The 27,476-nt window shown below is 57.1% G+C and overlaps 1 protein-coding gene across 2 annotated transcripts in view; it reads left to right on the plus strand.

Annotated features, from left to right (window-relative positions):
- Positions 1 to 718: 718 nt before the first annotated feature.
- The window catches only part of PSD (pleckstrin and Sec7 domain containing), a 34,252-nt gene continuing 7,494 nt past the window's right edge, over positions 719 to 27,476 (plus strand). The window contains exons 1-10 of one of the 2 annotated variants that reach the window (XM_086466968.1): positions 719 to 1,501; positions 1,581 to 1,683; positions 2,200 to 2,668; positions 8,396 to 8,839; positions 17,444 to 17,642; positions 17,887 to 17,888; positions 18,153 to 18,233; positions 18,786 to 18,898; positions 19,715 to 19,773; positions 20,338 to 20,427. In XM_086466968.1, the coding sequence (XP_086323094.1) occupies positions 719 to 1,501; positions 1,581 to 1,683; positions 2,200 to 2,668; positions 8,396 to 8,839; positions 17,444 to 17,642; positions 17,887 to 17,888; positions 18,153 to 18,233; positions 18,786 to 18,898; positions 19,715 to 19,773; positions 20,338 to 20,427 (2,343 nt within the window). The remainder of the gene's footprint in view (positions 1,502 to 1,580; positions 1,684 to 2,199; positions 2,669 to 8,395; positions 8,840 to 17,443; positions 17,643 to 17,886; positions 17,889 to 18,152; positions 18,234 to 18,785; positions 18,899 to 19,714; positions 19,774 to 20,337; positions 20,428 to 27,476) is intronic. The other variant, XM_086466967.1, reaches the window with a different exon arrangement.

The raw sequence follows: 27,476 nt of genomic DNA on the forward strand, positions 1-27,476 counted from the left end.
GGGTGTTGACAGCTCTGTCTGTGCCACCAATAGCGGCTGCAGCATGTGCTGGTGTGACACACTTTAAACCCAGGATGACCTCCAAAGAGAGAGGCTCCTTGCCCATGCTGCTCATCTTAATCTCCTTGAGCAAGTGTAATGGGAGGATGCCTCAGTGATCCAGTGTATCATTTTTTTTCCCCCTTATTGAAGTGATTTTAGTAGGCTGTGGGTAGTAAATATATGCAAGCTAAACCAGGATGAATGAAACACATTTTAACATGCACAGTGCACTCTCTTGCCATGCCTGGGGTGCTGGTCTGTGGGGGAAGCGCCTGAGCATCCTGGCACCCTGGGAAGAAAGCAAACACTTCAGGTGCCTGGGGACCAAACAAAGGGCTGCCGGCAACCCCGCAGGGGTGCTGGTGTGATGCCCACAACGAACCTCGCCTGCTTCTTGCTGCAGGAAGAGATTTGAAGGGGACTGTCTCACCTGGAGTATCTCTTTCTCCTGTCGTGAGGGCAGGGCACCTTTTGCCTGTCCTCCTGGTGGCCCTGGACTCCTCCTTGTGTCCTCCCTCCCCTAACCAGCTCTCCTCGCCCTTGTTTCAGGGCTGCCTGAGGATGCATTGCCCCTTGACCCAGCCATCATCTCGGGGGTGCTGGGAACCTGCCTCGCCATCCCTGTGCCACCTTGCCGGGCTCCAGACCTGACACCTCCAAGCCCTCCTCCAGCGGCATGGCCCAAGCAGGTGGACCCGTCCGCTTCCACACTGAGGAGGGCTGTGCCTCCTCGCCACCACCGTTTGCCCGTGGGGTGGACCGGAGGCCCTGGCTGGCGGGGGGGAGCCCCGAGGCCAGGATGCGCAGCGCTCCGCGCTGCCTCACCCCCAACCTCAACGCCGGCCGCCTCCATCTCCTGCGCAAGGGCCTGGCCCCTGACGCCCGCCGCTGCCCCCTCGGCCTCTACAACAGCACTGGCTCCTTGGCCCGCAAGCCAACAGAGGTGGCTCCCTTTGGCAATGGGAGTTGCCTGGGCGCAGGGCGCCTAACAGCCCCTTGCACCCCACAGCGGGGCCAGCCCAGCCCGGCACTCTCCTCCCTGGGCAGCCGCAGCCCGCTGGTGGCAGCGGTCCCGGAGGGACACAGCTCCGTTGTCACCTTCCGCTTCATCGAGAAGGCCAGCGTGCGGACCCTGGGCAGCCTGCCGCCCCCTCAGCCCTGCCGGGAGAACGGGCCCCGCAGCCTCAGCCGGAGCCTGGAGCTTGGTGGAGGTGCAGGGTCCCCCCAGCCCCAGTCCTTGCCACTGCCCCAGGAGCAGCTCCTACTCACACTGAAGCTGGAGGCCTCCGCGTCCGACCCGCTCCTGGCCGGAAGCAGGACCCCAGGGGGGATGCATCCCTGCGGGAAGGAGCCCTGCGGCCTTGACGTCGGCTGCCTCCGCCACTCCCTCGCCAATGGGCTGCCGGAGGACTTCCCGACCTTCACCAGGAGCCCCCTGAAGCCGGAGCCCCAGCCCCAGGTAGGTGCCAGGGTGCCCTGCGCCGGGCGCGGACTCTGCCCCAGGATCTGCTGCCCACTCACTGCTCTCCCCTCTGCAGGGCAGCGCCTGGCCGTACTCCCGGCAGAGCTCAGCCCATGCCCAGCGCATCGCCAGGGCCAAGTGGGAATTCTTTTATGGCTCCTCAGACACCCCAAAGACAGGTAAGCAGTCACGGGGGGGAGGGATGCCCTTGACTGGACCAACCTCTCCTCTGCAAGTCTGAACTGCTGCCTGGACTTCCTCTGGGGCTGCCTATCCCTTGGGGACTTGTTGGTGCCCACCAGACAGCTGAGATCCCCCCGAGATCGACCAGTCTATGTCCTCCTGGGCCTAGATCCTGCACATACCAACCTCCACGCAGAGTCCCCTGCAGCCATGCAAAGCATTGTGCAAAGGAGGTGGCGCAGAGCCCTGACCCCTGTCAGCTCCCGACTGCCTCTTCAGAAGGGCTTCAGGGTTCGGATGGGGGCTCAGGGCTGGCTGTGGGTGCACCGCACTGAATGCACCCTGCCTCTGCCTCTCCCGCCATTTTCCCTTCCAGCTCCCCCTCTCTGTTTCCCAGTGCCCTTCACATGTGTGACCCCACCTTTGGTGTGTGTGTGATACTGCAGGAGCAGCTCCCCAGTGCTCCCCAGTGCAGCTTCCCACAGCTCTGAGTGCTCGGGGCTCCCTTGCAGGCTCCTCTACCCCCAACTCTGCTCCCCTGGCTGAGCACCCGCAGAAGCCCGTCTGCCTGCTGCCCGCCAAGCTGCCAGGGTCAGGGCCTGAGCACAGCCTGAGCCACGTGGAGGTGGAGATAGAGATGTCTCCTCCAGGCAGCCATAAGCCTGGCTCCTGCGAGACTGGGATTATAAGGAGGACGGTGAAGTACTCTGAGACAGACCTGGACACTGTGCCGCTGAGGTGCTATCATGAAACCAACATCGACGATATCCTGGCTGAGAAGGAGGAGGTGGATTCAGCGATTGAGAGCCAGAAGGACAGTGAGAGCAACCCAAGCTTTGGGGGCACCCCTGGCAGGAGGAACAGCACACCGGAGGAGCCCCCCACCCTGGACACCAGCTTCCCAAAGGACAGGCTACGGGATGGGGATGCGGATGAGGATGATGAGGTGTTTGAGGCGACGAGGAAGGAGAACAGGGAAAGGTGAGGCTCTGTGCATGAGGGCAACAAGCCCCTCTTGCCCTTCTTCTTTCCCTCTGCATGGCAAAATGGGGTCTGAGAAAGAATGTCTGAGCCAAAAATCCCAGTAGCTCCATGTGAGCTGTGTGTGTGGGTCAGACAGGGCCCTGGATTGCCCCACTGAGTCTGGGATTGGGGATAGGACTGGGACTGAGACTGGGAGGGGGCCCTCGTGACCCTAGGGAAAGAGAGTAAGGCAGCACAGGTGATCCAGCCCCAGGCACTGTGCCGTGGGCCTTGCTCCCCTGGCATGAGCCCTGCAGCTCAGGTGGCCCAGCTGAGCTGCGGCTTCCCGGTGCATGTTAATTGCATACCTGCCCTGGTGCTGCCAGGCATTGGGGTGACGGTGTCAGGGCACCTGAGCCCAGGCCGTGTCCTGGAGCTGCTGCGTGCTGGCACGTGCTGCTGGGCTGCCCTCCCCTCCACAGATGGCTATGCTTCAGTGGCGGGAACAGTCCCTTTTGTTTGGCCTCAGTAGGTATTTGCCATGTTTGGGAAAGAGTGGGGAATACGTTGGGCTGGAAAAAGCCTTTTGTTGTCTTTTGTGTTGTTTTTCACTTGTGTGGCAAAACGTCTTGTGCTGGGAGACCAATGGAGTTGGTGATGCCAAGGTTATCATTCAGTTGCCCACCCGTGGGCAGCTAACGCCATCCTAGCTGCTGTCTGCCCAGTGCCAGGCACTGGCAATTAGGACCTATGGGAGACGATGTTTTGGCCTGGTGGCATGAGTCCCTGCCTGTGGAGTATCCTCTGGAGTGGTGGTTTGACCATGAGGAGTGCCAGGCATCATCTGCCTGCCCCAGGAGGCATCAGGATGGGAAGGAGCTCCAGAGCAGTATGTGAGGCAGCTGCCTGGAGGGGAAAGGCCCTGGCAGGGAGCAGGAGATGCCTATGCAGGCAGCAGCAGCTATCTCCTGACATGTGTATCAGCAAAGAGTCTTGGGTGACATGAGGGGACTCAGCACCATCAGCAAGCGCTCTGCAGGAGTGGGGAGAGGTCTTGTCTGGGAAACACAAAGCCAGGGTGATGCCTGGGATACTGTGTGGCAGCGTGCACTCACCTAGCTGTGCATAAGGCAGGCAGGTAGTATTTAGGTGGAAGAAAAGGAAACGGGAGGTTTTGATGTTGGCAGTGGGAAATTATAACAAAAATATAACCACCGATGGTGCCCCTGTACTGGGAAGGAGAAGCACGAAGGTGCTGGGCTGATGGGGAGGGAAGGTATGTGTCCTGAAGGGAGGTGGACTCCTTCCAGTTTGTCCAGCCCTTGCCTCTCTAGTGGAGGGGATGGATACATCTGTCCCTGCCACCCACCCTGTCCTCAAAAACTTTGGGTTCTAGAGAAAAGCTGAAAATAAGCCATTTTTAATGTATTTTTTCGCAAATGAATAGTGATGGAAGTTTTGAGTAAGGTGTAAGGTTACTATCGCTGCAAGCAAGTTCTTCAAGTTACAAGGATCTTGCATAGTGATATTTTATTTCCAAATATGTGCTAGGCCACTACAAGTCCTATTATCTATAAGCCTAGACCTGCTTTTTGCCCCCTGAGACACCTTACTGTAGCTCCCCAGATAGCGCTGAAAGCTTGGATGTGTCTTTAAATGCATTGTTGCCCCTAAAGATGGTGCTCCTGGTGTAATTACTGATGTGTATATAGGGGTATCGTGTTCATTTTACATGACTTCTTTGTAGACCAGTGGTATTTTGCTTTGCAGCCCCCTGAATATTGCCCAGGTAGGTGCAGAACCTGTGGGCAGTGTCTTGGAAATCAGGAGCCTCAAACCGTGAGCTTGTTTAGGCCCTGCACCACAGCCCTGGGTTTTTGCTTACATGCTGTTTCTGAGCTCTGCAGCTGCAGTCCTCCTCCCTGTTTACCAGTCACCAGTATTGATGTTTTCTACTTCAAGATTTCTGCTTTGCCTGCTCACAGGAGGGGTGATGCTGGGGTGATTAAGAAGCTCCCCAGGCTCCCCAGAGCCAGCACCATTCTGCTGCTGCAGGAGCTGCTGTACCCCAGGCCTGTCCTGGTAGCCGGGAAGGACCAGCCCTACAAAATTACTGAAGCACTTTTGGTTGCAGATTTGCAGCATTTAGACGTGTAAACCCCTTTGAAAATCTAGCCATAGCACATTCTGCAAGGGATATTTGGGCTTTGTACTATCTTGTTGTTGTTCATAATCTGGCCAAAGGGCATCTTCTTTGGTGATTTACCCTCCCAAAATAAGAGAGTGTGCTAACATCTAAAAGAATTCAACACCAAATCAAATGAGACATGGAAAGCGATGGAAAAAACAGTGTCTTCTTCCAGCAAATCCGCTCCCTGAATATATTTAGAGTCAGATCTACCGACTCTAATGACTAGTCTAAGCCTTTACTGTCTTTATTCCCATTAGTCCCAGAGAGCCAAAACCTGTCAGTGAGAGCGGGCTCAATTCCCTTCCTCCCCAAGCATCAGCAGATATGCTGGCTAAGCTGGAGGCAGGGCCCAGCTTGGCCTGCAGCATGGGTGCCTTGGGCTGATAAGAGAGAAGAGGCTTTGCTGGGGGGTGCCCCACTCCCCCGAGAGCGCCGAGGGCTGGGAGAAGCAGAGATGCCTTTTCTCCCTGCAAGCAGAGCAGGCTCGCCCAGAAAAGCCCTTGGATCAGCTACCTGGGGAGCCTTTCCATAGCCTTTGTGCTCACTGCTTGGTGGTGAGAAAATCGCTGCAGGGCAAGCCTTGTCGGGGATTAAAAAAAACGGTTACACACACACCCCACACACCCACACACACACCCCACCCCACCCCCCGATTTCATTGAATGCTTAAGCATGTGCTTAACCTGCCTGAGTAGCCACAGGCCTGTGGTGTGTTGTGCTGACGCTGAGCTTCTGTCCCAGAGCCCAGTGTGTCCACAGAGCCACAGCTCAGGGTGATGTTCCACCGGCTGACTGGAGAGGGTTCGCTCCCGGTGATGCCAGGAGGCACCTGCTAGTGATCGGGGGGGGGGGGGGGTCGGGGGGCATCTGCAGCTCGTTGGGTTGACTGGGGGCAGTGTGAACTCAGTGTGACAGCATGGACATGTCAGGGGAGTGTGGGCAGCCGGGGGGGCACACACTGCAGCGCCCATGGTCAGTACCTGTGGCTGAGCACAGGTGGGATTTAGAACACTGAGCCCTCAGAGCAGGCAACTGCCAGGCTGGAGGAGATGTGCAAAGGGGCCTGGGGGGAGTGCAAGGAGCTGCTGAGGCTGGTCTGTACCAGAGTTTTGTTCAGAGTAGAATAAAGTGAGGGGCTGCTGGGTGGTGCTCTATGGCCTTACCTTTTTCAAGCTGAGCTGGGATCCCCACACAGCGCCTGCTGTGTCTGTGCGGGCAGGAGGAGTGGGTCATGGCTGGGGCAGTCAGCCCCAGGAGGGTCACAGGAACATTTGGCAGAGAGAGAAAACCGCTGAGGGCCCGAGGAGAGAGATTTTCCTCTCTTCTCCCCCTCACCTGGGCTGGCACGGCTCTGCAGCACCAGGCGGGGAGAATGGGGCGAGTCCCTTCCCCTCCATCACCCATCAGATGCAGGTCCTGAAGCCCAGTTGCTCAGATCCCCACAATCCCCACAGGCAGACCTTCACCTCAAGTGCCGCTGGCTTTGGCACTAACATGCAATGCATCATGGCCATCGGCTCCCGGGATCCGCTTCATCTCCGTACCTGCCTCGCCCCCTTCCAAGGAAGGCTCACTGGCTCTCCCACCCCAGCTTAAGGCTGGAAACTTACTTGCTTTCCCGCTGGCTGTCACCCTTGCACAGATGCTCGATTACAGCCTCTGCATCTGCTCCGCTCCTCTGCTCCTCGCAGCTGCATTTGTCTGGCTTGGTGATGGTGCAGTGACCCTTCCTGGGGGGCCAGAGCAAGGCATGGCGGGGGCTGAGCAGCGCAGCAGAGGTTGATGGAGCCCGAGCAGGAGTAGTGTGTGCATGCAGCATTGCACCCGTGCTGCTGCAACTAAATCCTTCTGGAGCTGAACTGCTTTGTGCTTGATATTTTGGCGTGGAGTGATTGCTTCCAGAGCTTGGATGGTGTGGATAAAGCCAGCGGTGTTTTTTCTGTGGCTTGGCGGTAATATACTTGATCACAGGAATGAGCCCAGCTCCCTCTTCTGGGAATAAGGTCCCTTCTGTCTGCTGGTGTTGTCCTCCCCAGCACAGCCCATTGCCCTCCTTACGGATTCAAGGCACAAAACGATGTCAGCAGCATTAGCTCAGTTTAGTATCACGCAGCTGGGTGGTAAGGACAGTGAATGCACATTAGCATCTGTAAAGTTCATCTGCAGATGTTAAAGAGATGTCTTCTGCCTTGTCCTCACCAAAAAGCCACCCTAGAGGTGGCTGCTCCTGGGGCTTCTACGGGAATGGTAAGAGCATTGAGCGGTGCTGCACAGCCAGGGAAATGCTGGTGGGTGGGCGAGAGCAGCCTCCACCCTGCCTTGCTTGCCTGTATCTGGCTTCACTGCGCTCCCCTTGAAGTGAGCCGGTGCTCTGGGGGAGTCAAGCTGCCAGCTCTTGGCCTGATGAAGTAATCATGGTGAGATTTTTGAGTGGTATGTGAAGGCTAATGAATGAAAATCATTTGGTGCTTGTAACAGCAACGCGTCTTCTGAGCCCTCTGTATGAAGCTGTTTGTTCATAACAAATGTTATGACAAGCTGGAGCAGTTCTCTCCTTTAATCACAGGAAAGACTGGCATACCAGTGCTTTTCTGCTGCTTTAATAAAGTGATAGTGGCTTATGAGTAAAGTAGGCTTTTAGGGTGGTATTTATGCTTGTATGGCTGAAGCATTGATGTCCCTGGGTTGGAAATGTGTCTGTTGTCACATGCTCAGATGGATGGGCAGGCCTCACTTCACCTTATTTACAGGACAAAACACTCAGGGCTTCAGGGTTTGGAAACTCCTGTGTTGAGCTGGACACAGACCTGTGTCAGAGACAGGCTGGGCCTTCCTGCAGGGCTGATCCCCGACAACATGATGAGCCAGGACCAAGCCTGGCGTCTAGGACATGGGCCAACTCAGGTCCCTGAGCCCAGAGCTGAGTGTGAGGCTCCCTCCGTACTGCCTGGGGAAACCAGGGGCTCAGCATTGCTTTGTGCTGGATCCCATGTCTCCTGGGACTCAGCATTGCCTTGGGACCAGCCAGCAGACCTTGCAAGGGGGGTGCTGATCATGGTCTGAGTACGGTGCTCAATGACCACTGTGCTGCTTTCATGGAGGAAGGTGTCACACTGTCCCGAGCAGCTTCAGGAGGAGCCGTCTGGGTGCAGGGAGCTCTGAAGGCTCATGGAAAATTCAGCCACTTCCAGATTTGGTTGGAAATGGAGCTGAACCACATCCTGCTTCTGGTGCTTGAGCCCTTTATTGGATCTAAGCCCAAGTGGAGTAACTAGGAACAGTAGCCATCTCATAAGCTTCTTATGAGGATGAGCCACTAAAGGAACAAAAGTCTGTGGCGCATTAAAGGAGAAGCATATGTCTGGAGGGAGGTCAGCCCAGTCCCTCTTCCCATGATGTCTTGGGTAGGCGAGGTGTTTCTTTGGAGGTCTATAGATGTTCAGAGGATGTTTCTGCCCTCCTCAGTTTCCTTCTGGAGCAGTGCATGGGCTTTTGTTAGGGGGCTTCGATCCCTTGCTCCTCAGTGACTAGTTCTTCTCTTTCTTTCCCTCTAGGATCATGGACCGAGACACACAGGGTATGCTCAAGTCTCCAGTGCCCTTCCTCCTAGGGCACAGCCTCTCCAAGGATGGCATGGACTCTTTCAGCAAGCATTTTGAGAGCATCATGGAGTCTCATCGAGCCAAAGGCACATCTTACACCAGCCTGGACTCCATTGATATCCTCTCTTCCCCAGCCCGCACCCATGGGACCTTTTTCACTTTTGACCTCCCAACCCTCACCCCAGAAATACAGGGACAGATCCGAGACAGCGCCAAGCTGATTGAGGAGAACTTTGCTCCTCTGGCTCACTTGGAGCCGGACTCTGGGACCAGTTCAGCCACAGATGCCCCCTGGACAGAGAGGGAGGAGGAGCGGGGGAGACGAAGGAAGGGTGCTCGGCACAGCCCTTGCCACTCAGAGGACAGCTTTGGTACTCCCTTGGCCTCCAACATGAGGTGAGTGACCAAAGTTGCTTGCTGTCCAGCTGGGCCACCAAGGATCAGTGTGGAGTCTAACCTTGTGTGGTGTGTTTTGCAGCTAGAGCCTAACCTGGGTTGCTGGGGAAGAGGGGAAGGGTCAGGACTGGGTGTGCTGGGTTTTCTGTGAACTGGCTGATCAGGCCAGTGATCACCATGGTGCTGTGGTAGGCATGTCAGTGGGAACACATTTCCTTTTTCATCTTTGCCAGCTTTATTACTGCTGGAGGGCTGTGAGGTTTCCTCCAGCCTAGCAAGCAGGGAGTCACAGGACTTCAATCCTGTGGTGGTTCCCTGTGCAGGACAGTCCAGGATCTGTGGGGAGAGGCCAGTCAGAAGTCAAGTACCAGTAGAAATTCAACAGCCTTTCTCTCCTGGAGGCCAGGACTTCCTGATGCTGCTGCATCCCTCACCATCCAAGTAGCAGCCTTCTGTTTCTTGAGGGCAAGAGTCCCGTGGTCTTGTATATTGTCCTGGTCTCCTGAACCTCCTCATCCTTGTTTATGTTGGGAGATGGAGGGCAGAGATGAGCACAATCCACCAGAGGCTCCCTGTACGTTGCTCCAAGCCTGCCTGCACCCAGGCTCAGGATGGCTGCCCCATGCCTCGGGAGATCTCTGGTGGAGCAGGCTGAGTGAACTATGTGAGTGTCCCTATGTGAGACCATGTCCAGGCTGAGACACTACCTTCCTGCATTCCTCCCCCTTCCAGCAAGGTCTTGGGCTGAGGCATTTGTGATGTGGCAGGTTGGCAGGCCATGTCTTTTCCTTTTTCCGGGGTATGTCATCTGGAGCGTGGTCAGGTCCATTCTGGATGTCATGTCTGGTCCAGTGGTTCAGCTGCAAAGCTGGTGGCTCTTGGAGAACTTGGTGTCTCAGTCATGCCAGCACTGGCCTTCCTGTCTGCATTGCCTCCCTGCAAGGTTTTTCTCCCCCGTGACCTTCTGTGCAATGCCAGAGCCTCCTGAATACCTCATCCACTTTCTAGGCTTTGGTCTTTTCCACATCAAAATTTTGGGTTTGGTCTTTTCCAGATGAAACCTATGTCACTTGTGGTTGCAGCCTGTGCCATCCTCATAGGCTCAGCCTGGAATGGCCAGGTGGGGATCTGAACTGTGTCCTCTCTGGTGTCTGCAGAGAGAGAGAGTGGGGTATCACACCTGCTGTGTGGTCCCTGGATCACTCCAAGGGCATTTTGGGGCAGAGAGGCGCTGGGTTTGGCCTTCCTTTTTTGGGGGACACAGAAGCCAGGGACATGGTGGCACAGACGCCAGGCAAGGGTTTGTGCAGTTAAACTGGTGATGGACGAGAGGCATGAGGCAGCGGAGGGTGGCAGTATCCAGCCATGATCAGTGTTCTCTGCAGGAAGAACTGGCTTCCTATTCCTCTACCAAGGCAAGGGACTGAAACAGAGCACCCTGGAGAAACCCAGAGGACAGTGTCTGACTTACTGTCCACAGGGTGCCATCGAACCACAGCAACACTGCCTCAGGGGCACGGGGAGGTGTGAGGGTGCAGAGACACAGCTGGCAGCAGGAACAGCAATTAGGTGGCTTACCAGAGGTTTTTCCTCACCAATTCATAGTCAGTGGGGCACAGAGTTTGCCGACAGTGCTGAGTATGCTGCAGCACTGTGCTCCCCTCCTAGCTCAGGTTTCAGAGCAGCACTGGGCTGCGGCACAGGCCCTGGAGGGGTGTTGTGACCCTCCCAAACTGCCCTGGATCTTTGCCAGGCCCACCTTTGCTGAGCCTCTTGTCTTTTCTTGCGGCCCTCACAAGCAGAAGTACCTCTCCTTCGGTGGCAGGGGAGCGCAGGGGAAACCCAGCTGCAGCCCTCACTGCATTCCCTGGTCTGAGGACCCCGAAGCCTGAGCTTTCCATAGCACCATAAGTGCCAACCTTGCCTTCTGTTACAAATGCATACAGAGTCCCAAGCTACCAACTCTCCAGACTCTTGAGTGGAGCCAAACATGAAGCTGAAGCTTCCCAAGTAGTTTGAGGAAGAAGTGGCTGGGCTGGTTGCTCAAAGGTTCCCATAAGCTGGAATCAGCAGCTCCTGGTGCCTGGCATAGCTGATCTTCTCAATCAGGGGGTGTCCTTGTGATGCTCCCACTAAGGGGTCTTTAATGGAAATGGCTAGGGAAATGACCTAAGGAAGCCTGCAGCCATTGTAATGCAACATCACCCATGCCAGTGGGGCCAGAGCAGGGCATTTGCCATTGCCCACGGTCACAAGCAGTACAGACCGACTGCCACCAGCTCAGACGGACTGGGGACCCTGGATGGGGGGTTCTGCAGTGGAGGCTGTGCTTTGTACTGGCTCTCAGGGTTGGCAGAGGTGACCTCAGGCTGCAGGGCTTTGGTGGAGGGGTGATGGGTGATGAACGCCAGCGGGTCTAGGCCTATGTGTGCTGCCCTGCAGCCATCCCCCTTGTGCCCCAAAAACCTTTGGCATTAATTGTTGCAATGGTTGGGATCGGGGTCCGGGCTGGGGATGGCCCTGCAGGCTGTGACTTTCCATCTCTCTCGGTGTCAGGGATGGCCAAGACAGTGATTCCCTCTGCATTGCCAGGGAGAGGCCGTGTCCCCCACAGCTGGTGGCCTTGGTTCACGCAGCCTCACAGCTCACGTCAAGGCTCTGGTGTCCCTCAGAACGTGATAGTCCGAGACCACGCTTTTATCTTGACCTTGTACGTGGGGAGTGTGCCTAAGTGCAGAGCCAGCAAGGCTTCCCCGGGTGCTGAGGTGCCTGCACCTCCTCCTTGTGCCTGGCCTTAGTTGAAAGGGAGGGAGCAGTGGCTGAACAACAAGAGTCCCAGTGTGGGACCCTTCCCTGCCCCTCCACAGCAGGATACCCCATGGTGGCACCCCCACAGCGGGGCAGAGGCTCCGTGAGTAGGTTATTACCCTGTTTGGGCGGGAGGTGAAGGTGTGCAGGTGCCACACTCTCGCTGGGCAGAGGTCTGCAGTTAAAGCAGTCTGTCCCCGGGGCTGTGGCAGTGACCCGCAGAGGTGTGTGGGTGCAGACCCCTCCAGGGCTGGGGGGAGGATCCTGCCGGGGCAGATGCGGTGCTGGCGCGATGGTGGGGCGGGAGCTGAGGCAGCCCTGGGGATCGCAGGGAGGTCGATCCTGCGGCGGCAGCCAGACTTTGGCGACTGCGGGTCCAAATAGCCCGACTCTGCCGGGTGCGAGCGGGCGCCCGGAGCGCCGCCTCCCTTGCCGCAGTGTCGGCTTGTCCCCCCCGCCCCGTCCGGAGGCAGCGAGGGGCGGGCTGCGAACCGCCTGGCGAAGAGGGCCGGACACCACAGCGAGGGGCAGCGCGCCCGGAGCCTCGCTAGAGGGAGAGCTCAGCCCTGCAGCGGCGGGTGCGTGGGGGCGCCGGGGAGCCCGTAGGGCTGGCAGCCGCCCCAGGCGGGGGATGTGCCGGGAGTCAAACCTGCCTCCCTGCCAGATCGCGGCTGCCAGCGTGTGCTGGAGCGCCAGGGCTCTGCCAATAAGCTCCGCTGTGTTTCTTTATAAGGTCCCTTTTGTTATTGCAGCAGCCGGTGGGCTGGTGCCCCTCCCCTTCCCGAGGCCGGCACAGGTCTGTCAGCTGGCCTGAGCTCCCAGTTGGCACTGGGCAAACTGGTGAAGTGATGCCCTGAGGGCTGCACCCAGGTTGGGGCCCCGTGGGCTGGATTTGGAGTATGATGTGGGAGGTTGAGGATGAGGGCTGAGCAGGGGAAGGAGGGTAACCAGGAAAGGATGGAGGGATGGTGTGGGGTGGGAGCATAGGAGGGGGACAAGACTGGGGTGCAGGTCTCCACACAAGCATTGACATGGCAAGAAATGGGGCACAAGCTTGGGGAGGATTTTCCCCCAAGCATTTTCATGTTGAGCCATGAAAGGCAGCAGGAGCTGGGTCACAGGATGCATCAGCCTTCCATGGCATGGAGGATGGGGGCAGCAGGCAGGGTCCCAGGGCTGGAAGGTCTGCCCACAGAGGCACAGGCAGTGGCACATCACTGTGGGATGCAGCCCCTTGTGTCCAGCATTAATTCCAGCTCTTGTGTCTGACCCAGAGCCCTTAGGCTGGGCTTTGCCCAAGGGTCTGAGAGACCTAGTTTTCACGGTGCCGATCCCCTGGCATCTGAAGGAGAAGGTGACCCTCCACCCAGCAGGTGGGTAACCAGATTTTAAGGCTCTCAGCTGGCTCCAGAAATTGTTTGGTGGGATTGTAGAGTCAGTCCCTGTCCTCTGCAGGAGTGGTTGTGTGCCCCACAAGAGGGGCTGGTGGGATGGGGTGATGAAGGACAGGCAGGCCTCTCCAGAGAGGGCTGGTGCTGCAGGGGAGGCTCTGAAAGTCTGCAGAGGAACGAGACTGAGGAGGGGCACCACTGCCCAAAGTTCAGTCCTACCCGGATCTGGCAACAGTAACGCTGGCAGGTGCCACTGTGGCTGGGGGATTTGAGGACCAGGTTGGACTCCAAAGCTGCCAGAAAGCAGGACCAGCCCTGCCTGTGGTTGGAGGCTGGCCTGGCTGACCTTCAAGTGTCCTCTCAGCCCTAACTTCCATTCTGTGAGGAATGAACCAGCCCAGATCTTGGCTGTCATAAATCAAAGTTGCTCCACTGAGACCGATGGAGGGAGCTGCATTTATTTAGCTCAGCCAAAGATCCGGTCTGGTACATTCTTAGCAACAATATTAGGCAGGCTGTGTTCGCTTGGCGGAGGCATTGGGCGTCTAACCATTCATGCAGGGCATCGGAAATCGAGGGCAGAGTGCTGCTGTGCCCCGTGCACGTGTCCCTCATGGACTCGGACCAGGTTCCCTGCCCTGTCCCCTCATGGTGCAGGATGCAAACCAGCCTCCCATGGGGAGCAAGTGGCACTCGGATTGTGATTGGAGGTTTTGAGTTTCCTACAGCAAGTGTCTCACCCGGAAATATGTCAGGGAGGACCTGGACAACCCAGAAGCTCAGCTGAGCACCCCCAGCTGAAACCAATGGCCACCCGGCCCAGCCTGTCCCTGAGGATGTCTCTCCTTCACTGCTCCTGGAGAGCAGGGCATTGCTGCAGGCAGTGTCCCACCATGCAGATACAGTGAGGGGAGGGTCCCACCATGCAGATACATCCTGCTGGCAGCCAGGAGCTGGAGGTCAGCCCTCTGGGGCAGGCTTTGCTGAGCTAGTGCCTTGTTGCTGCCCCACATCCAGGAGAGAAGATTTGGTCCTGGTTGCTGGCAGACATGGAGAGAACATGGTGCCGAGTGAGCCTCAGTGGAGAGGACGTCAGGGCTTCTGCAGTGAGACGCTGCATTGCAGCCAGGGAAGGTGCTGTGGTCTCTCCTGCTAGGCTCCAGGCAGGTGGCCAGAGGAAGAATATTGAAGTAAGATGAGGATCTGGCTCCAGGAAAGGTGTATTTGACCCCAAGAAAGACCATTTGGGCCATGGAGAAGCATCTGGCCCTGGAGAAGGAGTGTCTGTGGTTTGGTGACCCTGAGCAGAACTGTGGTCCTGCAGCAGCTCCCCAAGGCTAGGAGCACAACGCAGTTCTTGTGCTGAGCTGGGGTGGGAGGTGGCTGGTGAAGAGCCTGTGTCCTGGAGTAAGCCCTGAGCTGGATCACATGCCTTCCTTGCAGAGACCCCCAGAAGCACCTCGCTGCTGCCAACACAGACACTGGGGATCCAGGCTCTCTAGCAAACACCTCTGAGGTGGCAGGGGGACCTGTGCTCCCAGTGACACGGGGGCATTGGTGGCTGTCCTAGGCAGGCAGCAGGGAGAGGGATGAGCTAGCACTGGATCTGCTTGGGGATGACTCATTTCAGGCACACTGAGGATACTTGCACAATACCAAATTTGATCTTTATTTCTTAAGTGCGGGCCAGTTCTCGGGTTGAAAATTTATCTGATGTAAAAAATATTATCTCAGTGTTTCTTCAAGCCAAACTGAAATGTCACTTTACAAAGTACACTAAAAAAACCCACCCTGAGACATTAGATCATTAGAAAATTAGCATCACCTCAGTTGCCTCAGACATGGACACATCTCTCTGCTCTGCTCTCTATTTGTTTGAAGATTGAGCTCTTGGTTTTCTCTCTTTAAGCTGCATGTTCTCCAAGCCAGCTGTGGCTTTGAGTGGTGACAGACATGTACCATGAATGGGGCATTCCCGGCCTATCGAGTGTGAGAGTGACTTGAATGTTGGGAGAAAACCCATTTCATGGCATGGCTGAGTAGTCCTCATCCTAAGAGCAAGGTTATGCTTTGCTGATGTAAAATCCAAAATCAGTGTGGGGACTTGGTGAGGGAGGGGACAGTAGATCCTGCTGGTAGAGCTGCTTTGAGACCCAGGCTGTGATCCCTGCATGCCTATTGCAAGAAGCAAGGCAAGAATTGCAGCCATAGGTTGAGAGCCTGCAGAGAGATACAGATGTTGAAGGACAAGAGAGGTATAAATATGGTGTAAATAGCCCCATGCCTGGATGCTCAGTGCTAGGTAGGAAAGCTGAGCACCACAGATTGGGAAGAGAGGTCATGAGGGGAAACTCAGAGCTCTAGGTTTGCCCCTAGGGGCTCCAGGAACTGGCCATGTGAGGGAGGACAGCCTTTCAGGCAGGACAGTCAAGGTCCAGAAGAGTATTGGAAGTTTTTAGTGATGGTGGTTGAGAAGAATGAAAAGGTCTTCAGAGGGTGACTGAGCAGCCGCTTGCTCTGGAGGTGCAGTTGGAGCATAGGGGGTGGTGGAGGGGTGGTTTTGTTTTTTGTAGCTCAGCCTGTGACTGGAAAAGCAGCCTTGGAGCTTCTGGACTGGGGAGGGGACAATGCCTGTGATAGCAGATGGAGTTTTAGCGAAAAATAGTCACCACAACCCATGGCTGGCAGGTGCCAGTTGATGGGATGGATTCACCTCCTCTGCTGCTGGGAAGCAAAGAGCCTGTGAGCTCTGTCCTTAGCTGAGGGCACAGCAGCTGCAGCCACTCAAGGAGCCAAAGTGGGACCAAGGTGTGTGCCCGGCACTGGCCCAGTAGCACCCAGCCTGTTCTGCTCTTGGGTGCTCCCTGGCATAGCTTTGGCTCTGCCAGCCAGTGCAGGCACAGCTGGAGGGCAGTGGGCACCAGGGCCCCTGCCCAGCAGCACCTTTGGATGCAGCCACCCTGTTTTGGGAGGAGGAGAGGTTTTAGGCAGGTGGGAGGGATGCCCGCAGGGTGGGGTGTGCTGAGGATGTGGACAGGGATGCTGGAAGCCTCCTGCCCAGCCCAACTCCCCTGGGCAGGCAGACTCAGAACTGGCGAGCTCCTAGTAACCTTGTGGCCGTTCTCATGGCTGCTTCCACCAGGGTGGTGCCGGGGGAGGGCTGGGGCCAAATGGACATGGATTTGCCCTGAGCCACCCATCCAGGTCTTACTACAATCACTGCCCAGCACTGACAAGTTCAGCGGTGGGCTGAGCCAAGTGCTTCTCCCCAGGGACTTGCAGGGTGTCAGAGCCACTTTCACCAGGGGAGTGTCTGGCCCACAAGTCTGAGCGCAGAGCAGCTTCCCAGACTGCATGTCAGTTGGGGGTTCTGGGGGGGTGTGAGGAAGGTGCCCAAGAGCCCCCCGAGGCACAGGGCAGCCTGTCAGTGCTGCACAGGGCTCCCCTGGGACAGGCAGCACTGAGCAGCAAGGAGGCTAGTCCTTCGTGGAAGAAGCGGAGCCTCAAGGAGATTGGCCTGGGTAATTGGCTCAGGAGACCAGGCCTCTTAAAAGTCAATTAGAGACTTTTAAAAATAAATCAGACTGGAACATTGTGAGGGCTGCCAGAAAATTTGGGCGAGGTCAGAGTTGCTTAACTGTTCACTGTTGATTAGATTCAACCAGCTTTTTGGTTGGGATAACTTCTGTGCCTCTGAGTCAGACTGCTTTGGGGGCTAAGCCAAGAGCATCTCCTAACATGGCCATTTAAGGCATGGTGGGCTGAGACCTGATGGGCAGCCTGAAGAAGACACTACACCCCACTGTGAGCTGGGAGGCCAAGGGGGGAGTTTCCTTTGTTTTCACCCTCTCTGCCTAAATTTTCCCTTCTGTGAAGTGCTTTGAAGTCGGTGGGTGGGGAAAGGTGAGTGAAGAAATTCTAGTTGTCTTGTCTCGGGTAGCAACTGCACTTGAGACCAGCACGAGAGTTTGTCCAGGTTAAAAAATGAGTGCAGATCTGTAGAACAGCATGTGATGTGCACATGTTTCTGCTCCAAGTCTCTGCTGCAGCTGAACTTGGCAGAGCCTGAGCCCACACATGCAGTTTCACAGGCTGAGGGGGGACGACTTTGGAGCAGTTGTCCTGTCTCTCCACATCCAGTTTAGGCGTGGGTTTGGGTGCCTTTGTCCTGTCATCAGTCACTGGAGCTGTCCTGTCACCCCACCTCTCCTCCAGCCGCATCTCCAAACCTCCCCTTAGGTCCCAGACCTGTCCTTGGAGTGTTTGTAACCAGTGTCGTTCATCCTGGGTCCCAGCAGTGAGTAGCTGGTCTCCAAAGCAGAGCGAGGAACCTGCATTTCCCGAGAAGCTGAACAAGGAGAGAATCTGTAGGCAGGCTAACATGGAGTGTCCCTTCCCATTGCAGCGGCCACCCCCTGAGCCACCTGGTTTCAGATTCAGAGTCGGAGATGGACAGTGTGGAGCAGCTGGCCCTGGGCAGCACAGACACCCTCTCCAACGGGCACAAGGCTGACCTGGAGGCTGCCAAACGCCTGGCCAAGAGGCTCTACAACCTGGATGGCTTTAAAAAAGCAGATGTGGCCCGCCATTTGGGGAAGAAGTACGTATGGGGGGTATTCTCAAGGAACATTCCATTCTGCAAGGGGCCCACCTGCACCTGCGGTGCATGCACAGTCGCTGCCCTTGTGGTGCACTGGGCCGGTAGGGAGTAGCTGGCAGGATCCCAAAGCCCACTCCCTGTGACTAGTACATCTGTACCAGGTATTCCCTTTAAAGGTCTTAAAACATAAGAGACATACAGGTTTTCGTACCTTCCTACCATGACTGCATCTTGGATGCTTCAGTAAGGTGTTCGGGCAGGGGGATGGCTAGCTGACCTCTTGTAGGCCCTTCCAGCTCTAGCTTCTCCAGTTTCTCTTACATGCCCAGATTCCCATTGGATCTGTGGGTGAATCCTCTGGGTTTCATGGGAGTGTGAGGTGTCTCTGTCCTCAGCACACTTCCCACAGCCCTGGGGAGCTCTCAGCCTCCTAGAATCCACTTCATCCCTGTGTGCCTTCAGCTTTCCCCACAGTCTTGTCGATCCCACTTTGTGTCCATCTTTTCTATTTCAGCAATGAGTTCAGCAGGATGGTAGCAGGTGAATACCTGAAGTTCTTCGTGTTCACGGGGATGAGCCTGGACCAGGCTCTCAGGTCAGAGCTGAGTGTGTGTACATGTGCATGTGTGCGGTGGCCACCCAAGTGGGGTCCCAGCAGGCAGTGCCCTCTGCAGCTCTGTGCCCATGCAGAGATCTGCAGGAGCAGACAGTCCCTGTGGCTCCCACCTGGACATCCTCTTACCTCTTAATTAGGGGATGGTGATTCCCAAGTGGTCTCTCAGCCACACAACCAAGGAGCATCACTGGTCTTAAACCAATGGTCAGTGCAGTTGGGTGACAGTCAGGTTCACCTAGGACTGGCTTTCCAGGCCTTTAGCCCAGACCCTCCTGGTGTCACCCCCACCTTCTTTCCCAGTGTAGTTCTTGGGGTTGGCTGTAGGTCTCTGTGATGTGCCGGCAGGGTGTGGTGCTGTGGGCTTGGAGGGGACTCCTGCAGTGGGTTGGGTGGGAGGTGCACCAGTAGGGCTTTATCCAGCACACAGGGGTGTCTCCAAACCAGAAAGCAGAGCTCCACTCTGGCTCAGGGTGGGATAGAGAAGCTGCTGGTGAGTTTCATGTGTGACCAACGCTGTCACTGCTTCTTCAGGTCATTTCTAAAGGAGCTGGCCTTGATGGGAGAGACACAAGAGCGAGAGCGAGTGTTGGCTCATTTTTCTCAGCGCTATTACGAGTGTAATCCCAACGCCATCTCTTCAGAGGGTAAGAAACTAAATCCGTGTGTGCATGTGTTTCAAGTGAGCCCATGCGTTTGTCAGCTCAGTGAAGGTGCTGGAGCTGAAACTAGAGAGCAGGCTGAGAGCCTGTACTGACACCTTAAGAGGCAGTCCCAGTCACAAAGACATTGTTTCCCTCAAATGACAGATGCTTTAATTCTTTTTTTTTTTTAAATCTGCTCCAGTTGGATCATGCATAATTAGGGCTCAACCCATCCTTAATTCTGACCTTAAGCAGATTAGCACAAGAGGCGAAAGAAGGCCCTCCTCACCAAATAGACCCCAGTTCTCAGACTCTTGGCTCAGGGAATGGCCAGGTGAGACAACTCGGATGCCCGGCACTCGGGGTGACACAGACACCCACTTTGTACCATTTCACATCTTTGCACCACTCCTGTGTGTGTTCATGTGCTGGGTCTCCTCTGGGCTGGCTCTGGGGCAGGTGAGGTTTGAGCTGCCTGGCTGGCAGAGGGCTATGCCAGTCCCACCTTTCTGTGCTAGGAGCTCTGCAGGATTAGCTGCAGCATCCCTGCCGGGCTGAAAGGGCTGCAGGCTTGGAAGGGAGTTTGTACGCTCAGTTGCTCAGGTTTGGGACCAGCTTTAATTCAGTGGCCTCTTACCTATGTGCCTGTGTGCTGACAGCACCACGCTGACTGCTGTGTGCCCAGGATGGGAGGAGTGGGCTCGAGGCTGTCTCGGCGGCTTAGAGACCTCATACCCTGCCTGAGATGCCAAGGGGCTAGAGCACCAGCTGTGGGGCTGAGCTGGGGGCTCTAATTCCTGTCCTATGCTTGTGCTGCAGATGGAGCCCACACCCTCACTTGCGCCCTGATGCTTCTAAACACGGATCTGCATGGACATGTAAGTTCCCACTGCCACTGGCCCTGTCTGTCCCTGCACTGTCTGATCCCACCGCCCTGAACCATAGGTGCTGGGGGAAGAGTGAGGACTTGAAAGGACAGAGCCACATGAGCAGGAGGCACAGGATCCTGGGCCTATGAGGGCTGGTCACCCCTAATGTGCCTGGGGAGGAGAAAGGAGAATGGCTGAATGTGAGGAGGGGCCTGATGAAAGAGAGAGTGGAGCTTTGAAGGAGATGCATTGTACTGGAAGATGTAGAAGTGGGCTGAGGACAGAAGAGAAAGGTGGACAGGGAGAGAAGGTGAGAGTGAGACTCCAAAACCAGCTGCCACCGGGAGTGGGTAGCACCCAACTTAGAAAAAAGGAGGCTATTTAAAACTCCCAGAGTCTAGGCAAAGCCAGCAGCTTCCCCACACCTGCAAGCAGCCTCCTTGAGACCTGGTTGGTCCCTCACCCTGTGCAGAGATGGGAGGGTCTGTTCCTGGGCTGTGGGACCTCCTCCAGCCAGCACCAGCCCCTGGCCCAAAGGTAACTCCTGCGTTTCTCTCCCCCTGGCTCCCCCAGAACATTGGGAAGAGAATGTCTTGTTCTGACTTCATTGGCAACTTGGAGGGACTCAACGGAGGCACCGATTTCCCCAAGGAGCTGCTCAAGGTAAATTCAGTCACTCTCCTGGCCTGCCAAGCAGCAGGAGCAAAAGTGAGAGCTGTGGGCAGGATCACATGGATGACTATGTGGGATGCAACGGATGTGTCCATCGTCATGCAGGAATGGTGGTGGTCCCTTGGCCCGCAGTTTTCCTCCTGCCTTGCTGAGGTGAACATCAACTGCCCCATTCCCCCAGGAGGACAGCAGGCTCCAGCTGGGGTCCTGATTCCCTCACTGCTCTTGCTGTGCCTGCATTGCAGGCAAGGAGGCACATGTCAGGACAGCTTACTAGGGCTGGTTTGCCCAGTTGCTTCATGGCATCGACCCCGTGGTATTCAGCCCTTCCTGGCTCCATGAGGCACTGGAGCCCAAAGCTGTGTCCAGGCCCTGGGACTGGAGCCATCTCCAGTGGCAGAGGGAATGTTTCTGGTGACATGGGCAAGGCATAGCAATGGGGAGGGTGGGCTGGTAGTCAAAGCCCTGGAGGTAGGAACACACCGCACTAGTGTGACTGGGGGACTGCTGCCTTCTCCCTGCCTGACCTAGTTCCCAGCGGGGCTTGGCCAGGGAGGGCAGTGTTCAGCGAGCACCTCCAGCCTTGGACTGCTGCGCTTCTCTGGCATCGTCTGTTATGGGGCTGCTGTCTCCCCATCTCAGGCCCTGGGAATAGGCTTAGCTCCCGTGGGATCTGCCGGGCAGAAACCATTGCTGTCGGTGAAGCACTACAGTTGGCAAATACTCGTGATGTGGAAGATGGGTTCCCACAGGGTGCTGAAGCCATGACGGTGGGAGATGGTTGATGAAAAAAGGCAACAGAGGGTGAAAAGCTGAGCTCCCTTTTCAGCCTCTGTGGGTCTATTCCTGGCTGTGTCACTCGCCCCATCATTAAGGGGTTACCAGCAGCTCTCAATAGGGCTGTCCTCTCTCTCAGCCCACGCTTCACCAGTAAAAGGAGTTACTCAGGAAAAATTCTCCTCTAATTTTAAACCCAGCTCCAGAAAAGGCTTTAAGCACCCAAAATGGAACAGAAACATCCAAAATGGGGACCCCCAAACCCCTGCTCTCCAGTGCTGCTGTGCCCTGGAACATCCGAGCTCTGCAGGCTCCTCAGCATGCCCCCTTTGCAGCCCCCAGCACCCTATGGTTGGATACCCACACTTCAGGCACTGCCCCATCCCTGTTAAACTTCACCCCCAAAAGTACCAGCAGTTTAAACACACAAGATCAAGTTATCTCATCAGATTCCAGCCAGTGGGAAATAGGGCAGCAAGGAAGTGCCATGAAGCTACAGGCTTTCTCTCATGGGTAGGGGCTAAGACCTTTGCTGGGTGTAAGGGAGCAGGGGGAGGTTACAGAGCTGCAGCATAGACCCGCACAGCTCTGCCCGCAGCCCATCAGCGGGGAGGCTGCTCTGCTAAAAATGGCCTGTTCTCTCTGCAGCTGCGGTGCTTCCCACCGCCGCTTTTCAGCCGCCTCTGTACAGGAGCCGTGCTGGGGAGGGGGGGGCGAAAAGCAGCATGAGGAACTGCACGCAGGGCAGGCTGCAGCTCCTCACCTGAAGCACCGCTCCACTTTGGGGAGCCCATGCAAGGGGGAGCGGGGTCCCAGGGCAGGTGACATGGGAAAAGTACCGTCAGCCCATGCTGGGGAGGGGACCGGTGAGGAATGGTGTTTGAAGGGGTTGTACCGCTCCTGGGCAGCCTTTACCAGGCTCAGCTGAAGAAGACACCCTTTCCGTTCTGCCCACTGCTTTTGGCTGCTTGGTGCTTTGGTCCCCGCACAGGGTCAGGGGACAGAGAAATGGGGAAACACTCTCCCACTGCCCTCCCTGTGTCAGCCTGCACTAGCCCTGCTACCCCGGGTAGGATGCTGCCTCTTTGGCAAACCTGTCTGGCAGGCCGTGCCTGGGGACTGAGGCTCCTGTACAAGCGTGCCACACAGCTGGCTGGCTAATTTTAGCACTCCAGGAGCACATGCATTTCCTAAGGGCAGCAGGGGAGGGAAAGGGCTGGCAGGCTTCACAGGAGCTTCCCAAAGCTTAGGGCTGGTTCTTGGGCAGCTCCAGCTGTGCGGAAGAAGTGTCCTGGGGGCTCTTTCAAGGCTGCCTGGGGAGGTAGTGCAGGCTGCTGCCCCACAGGCTTCAGAGCTGGAGGGCTGGAGGTGGCCTTCATCCACAGCACTCACCACCAGGGAACAGGGACAGCAGGGCAGGACCTAGGTAGCTGCAGGGAACACAAGGCCACCATCCCCTGTGACACTGGGGACAGCATCAGGAATAGACCCAAGGGGAGCCTGGGCACTCCCCTTGTCTCTGGCTGCAGGAAGTCCCAAGACAAACACAGCATGATGCCTGAGAGCGGGTGGCAGCTTGAGTCAGACAAGAACTTTATCTGCTACTAGATAATACATGTAAACAATCCCAGTTTTATGCAGAAGAAACGAAAACACTTGAAAGCTTGTGCTTTCACAGCTGAGCACCGCGTCCCCCTCACTGGCAGTGCCTTGCTGTGCCCTGCACGGCACTGCTGCTGGAGGTAAGGCAGCAATGCCTTACTGGTACTGCTGCTGGAAACCCTTTCCTCTGGCTCTGAAAGCTCCCCTGAAGAATCATACTCTGCAGGCAGGGCTGTCCAGCTCTCCAGCTCCAGTGTCCTCTCCACCAGGGCAGGGAGCTATGCCAGGGATATAAGAACCCATATAATGCCATGCCCAAGGGTGCCCATGTCAGCAGGCTTGGACCCCAACTCCTGTGGCCAAATGAAGGCAGCTGCCCATGCAGCAAGGAAGGAGGCAAAGCGGGACATCCTGGAGCTGGTGGTATTTTGGTTAGCTCTTGAGATGTTGCTCTTCTCTTGTCAGTGTGATTTTAGACCAGGCCCCCCGGGATTTCACTCACTGTTGCTAGTTGTCTGTTACATTTCAGATGTGGATTTGGCCTTTACATGATTGATCACTTTATGGAGTCTTGACTCTTCCCCATCTTCCTTACTCTTTTAGCTTAACCTTGTGCTTTGCTGGCTGGCAGCAACACGGTATAGCCAAATCAGACCCCCATTTCTCCCTGGCACTGCTTAGCGATTGCAGGAGTGAGCCAAATCTGTACTGCCTTCCAGCCTAGGAGCCCGGAGCACTTCACAGATGTTAATGAATTAAGCCTGACAATGCAGTCGGGTCCCCGGGGGAGGAAAGTAGGATGGGCCCCCACCTTCCAGCTTGGAGGCACAACGGCAGGGCTCAGACGCTCAGAGTGCTGGGTAAGTGATTAGCAATGTGGGAAGAAAGCCCCGGCTCCCACCTCTGAGCTATAATCACAGGAACACTTGCTCAGTCTAATCCCCCGGGCTATTTTTTTTTTTTTTTTTTTTTTCCCTGTTTCCCCTGGGAGTGATATGCTGCCCTGCCCCTATCTCCTGTGGCTCCCCCCAGCCTCAGGGGCAGCCCAGCATGCCTGATGTGCACAGCACCTATGCCCCCTCCCTCGCAAGTTTTGCCCAGCAATGACTATGCCAAACAGTTAGGACAGAGTGGAAAATTTCCCCTTTTCCACTGGCTGCATTTCCTACTCAGTCAAGCCTAACTAAATTATGCATCGATCCTCATGCCTGCTGCAAGGCTGCCCAGCCCTTTACATCTTCACAGGAACAGCTGTCTGGAGCACCGATGTCCTGCCCTTAACCAGCTGGGCGGCTCCAGCTACTGATTTTTCTGGCCTGACCCCGAAGGGACAGGCAGGAGGGTTAAGTGGGGGGTGGGCACTGAAGACGGAAGGTCTGAGCCCATCCCCACTGGGCCCATCTCCTACCAGCACACCCCTTGGAGGTCCCTGGTGTGGGCCGGCCTGCAGCAACAGCTCTGAAGCCTGCCCAGCTGGCACAGAGCGGAGGTGCCGCCTGGCCGCCGGAGCCCGGGAGTTGTCCCCAGCGCTGCCCCCCAGCCCCACGAGGGTCCAGCCACCTGCTCCCGCCCTGCCTGCCGGGGCGGAAGGGAGGGAGGCAGGGACGGCCAGCTGGTGCGCCGGGGGCAGCGCGGCATCAGCGCCGGGGACGGTGTCGCACCGTGCGGGATGCCCGCTGCTGTCTCCGCGGGCCCAGCCCAGCTCGGCTCGGTTCGGCTCGGCCCTGCTCGGCTCGGCCGGGCTCGGTTCGGCTCGGCCGGGCACCGCGGGTCGCCATTGGCTGCGGCGGGCGGGGCGGGGCGGAGCCCCGCCTCTGTCGGGCAGCCGCCGCCGAGCCCTGCCCGGCCCGGCCCGGCTTCAACAGGCGGCGGCGGCGGCGGCGGAGCGGGCCGAGGCAGGCAGGGCAGGCAGGGCCGGACAGGGCCGCCGGGCACCCCGCCGCCCCCCCCGCCGCCGCCGGCAGAATGATCGGCGTCAACAGCATCAACAGCAGCGCGGGGCGCATGCGGTCCCGCTCCATGTGCTCGGTGCGCTACGGGCGCAACTACCGCGGCGTGGAGACCTTCTGCTACGGCTGGCCCCAGCGCTCCCGCACCCTCAAGCCGGTGCTCTACACCGACCTGGTGGTCAGCCGCCTCCAGAGCCGCCGCAAGAAGAAGCCGGTAAGCGGCGGGCCGGGGGAGCCGGGGGCGCCGCGGGGGGATGCGCAGCGCCCTGCGCCCCGGCGGGAACACGGGCGGACAGCCGCCGGTCCGCCCGCTGCGGGAGCCTCAGCCCTGGCGTGGAGGTAGCGAGCAGGCAGCCCCATCTCCCTCCCCTGCCTGCTTTCTGCGGAGCCGGGTCCCCATCAGTCCCCCTCCGCCCCAGGGTCCCCGTCTCCAACCCTGCCGTCCTCCCCCCAATCCCACCCCGAGCACGGGGGTAGCGGGAGCACGGCAAGACCTGGGTGACATTGCGCCGCTTACGACGGCTTGACAGCAACGCTTGCTCGAAAACACCGCTGCGAGAAGAATCCAGGACAGAGCCGTACCGCTGGGACCAGCCCTCCAGCTTAACATAAGTGACAAGCTCTGCGGGCTCCCCGCCAAGGGCTGCGCTGAGCCGTGCCAGCCCGGCCAGGGCAGTCTGGCACCCGGCTGGGGTGGCGGGGAGAGCCGCAAGGCAGCGCGGAGGGGCAGCGCCGCAGCCCCGGCTCCCAGCCGAGAGGAGCTGGAGAGAAAGGAGTGGCTGCCTGGACAAAAAAGGGCTTTTTGTTGCCAAGAGCTTGCTTGCTGTGAGCCGGCGTCCGTTTTGGAGATGTTACGCTGGTGTGCATCGGTCCGAGGTGGGGAGAAGCAAACGGGCTGTCTCCAGGCGCATCCTGCTTCGGCCGGGTGCCTACCTCTGGTGTAGCAGCGAGAGAAGAGTCCTCACCGGCACCCACATTGAAAACGGGCAGGGGTACCCCAGATCTGCCTGCACTGCCCCCGTAGTCAAAACCAGCCCGGTGGGGACATCGGGGCCGTGCCGAGCGGCGATGCTGTCATAGCGCAGTACGGTCTGGGGGCAGCATTAAGTTGTGACGCACTCGAATGGAAACATGCAGTTGGAAGGGAGATGCTCGGTCGCTGCTTCCCGCGCTGTGGGGCTGCGCTGGAAGGGATAGAGGGGTCTGCCTTCCTTGGGGTGATAGCTGGCTGGGCAAGGAATGTTTTAAAAGGGTTTGGTAGAGCTTATGACATTGCTGAGTCGAAAGTGTGAGGCAGGGACATGTAGCCGTCCCCTGCTGCCTGCTGTTGCTGCCTGCAGCAGGGTGGAAAGTGACGCACAGGACACTGTCTCCGTGGCAGCCCATCCTATGGAGAAGAAAAGCCTGTCCCCAAGTCACTCTGCTCTGTGTGCACCCAGGAGTCCCACTGCAGTGGGACACACACACACATACACACACAACACAGCGTGTGCGCAGGGTTGGTGCATGCCAAGTGATGAGTTGTTCCTGAGCATGGGATGTGCATGCTGGGCAGGCAGCAGAGGTGCAGGGGAGGCTACCAAGGTGAATTAGGAATGTGACATAGGTACAGTTCTGTCTGACGTACAGCCCTGATCTGACTGTGCCATTTCATATCCACGCAGCTGGGGTGTCTGGGTGCCTGGGGGACCTGACAGAGCTTTGAGACTGGGTGTAGAGAAAGATATTTTGCTAAGAAAAAGTTGGGGAAAGCCAGAAATTGAGCTCTCATATTGAAATGCTACCAGGCACTAAGAGGGAGAATGACCGCAGGGAGGGCGCTTGGTGGCTGTACAGTCTGTGTTGCTGAATGTCATGTAGCTGTGGCCTGTTGCAGGGCTGGCAGGAGGAAGGGGAGCCTTGACCTGCACAGGGCGTCTTGCAGCAGTGAGATCTCAGCACTGTGTTGCTTAGCACAGGAATTAGCAGTCTTGAAAGGGGATGTGTCCGTAAGAGTTATGATCCATAAAAGAGGCACCTCTGAAAGGGTTAAAACCCTCTGCTGTATGCCTAAATTCCTGCTTTAACCTCCTCTGTTACTTGAGTGCTGGGCTGCAGACCTTGGTACAGTCCCGTCTGTGCCTGCCAAAGTTATGTCCAGGCCAGCTTGCTGCCTGGCTTCCCAAACCAGCATTGGATCTCCCCTCTGGTCTGTTCTGAGCTGAGGAGCTGAAGGGGCATGTCTTCTCCCTGCCCTACTTGCGTAGGGCCATCCCCAGCAGGGCTGATGCTAAGGCTGGGCTGAAGCATCAGAGCCACCTGCTTCTTGCCTGGGCCAGCCCCCCACCCCTCCTGGAGGTGTTTGCTAGAGCAGGGCTTGGGGACATCCTCTCAGACCGCTTTAGGGAGGGAGGGCACCAGAGAAAGATGTTGTTGATTCAGTTAGAAATCCCACTGGGACCGTATATTCCTGGGTCTCTTCGGCATTGCGCATGTCTAGGGCAGAGCTGGCTGGCTGGCCCAGCATGCTGCAGCAGTGAGCTCATAACCCAGTGATGACAAAAAAACCCCAACCACGCTTGGGGTCGGCTGCTTTCTCTCAGGCAATGCTTGCAAATTCAGAGGTGGCAAGAGGTGCCATTCTTTCAGCCCAGGGGAATCCACAGAGCAAAGCCAGCCTAGAGAGAGGGACCTGCTGAGTGATGAAACCAGTGTCTCTGGTCTCTGCTGACG

The sequence above is a fragment of the Leptosomus discolor genome, chromosome 6 (assembly GCF_034619465.1).
Source record: "Leptosomus discolor isolate bLepDis1 chromosome 6, bLepDis1.hap2, whole genome shotgun sequence".
In the NCBI taxonomy this organism is placed as follows: domain Eukaryota; kingdom Metazoa; phylum Chordata; class Aves; order Leptosomiformes; family Leptosomidae; genus Leptosomus; species Leptosomus discolor.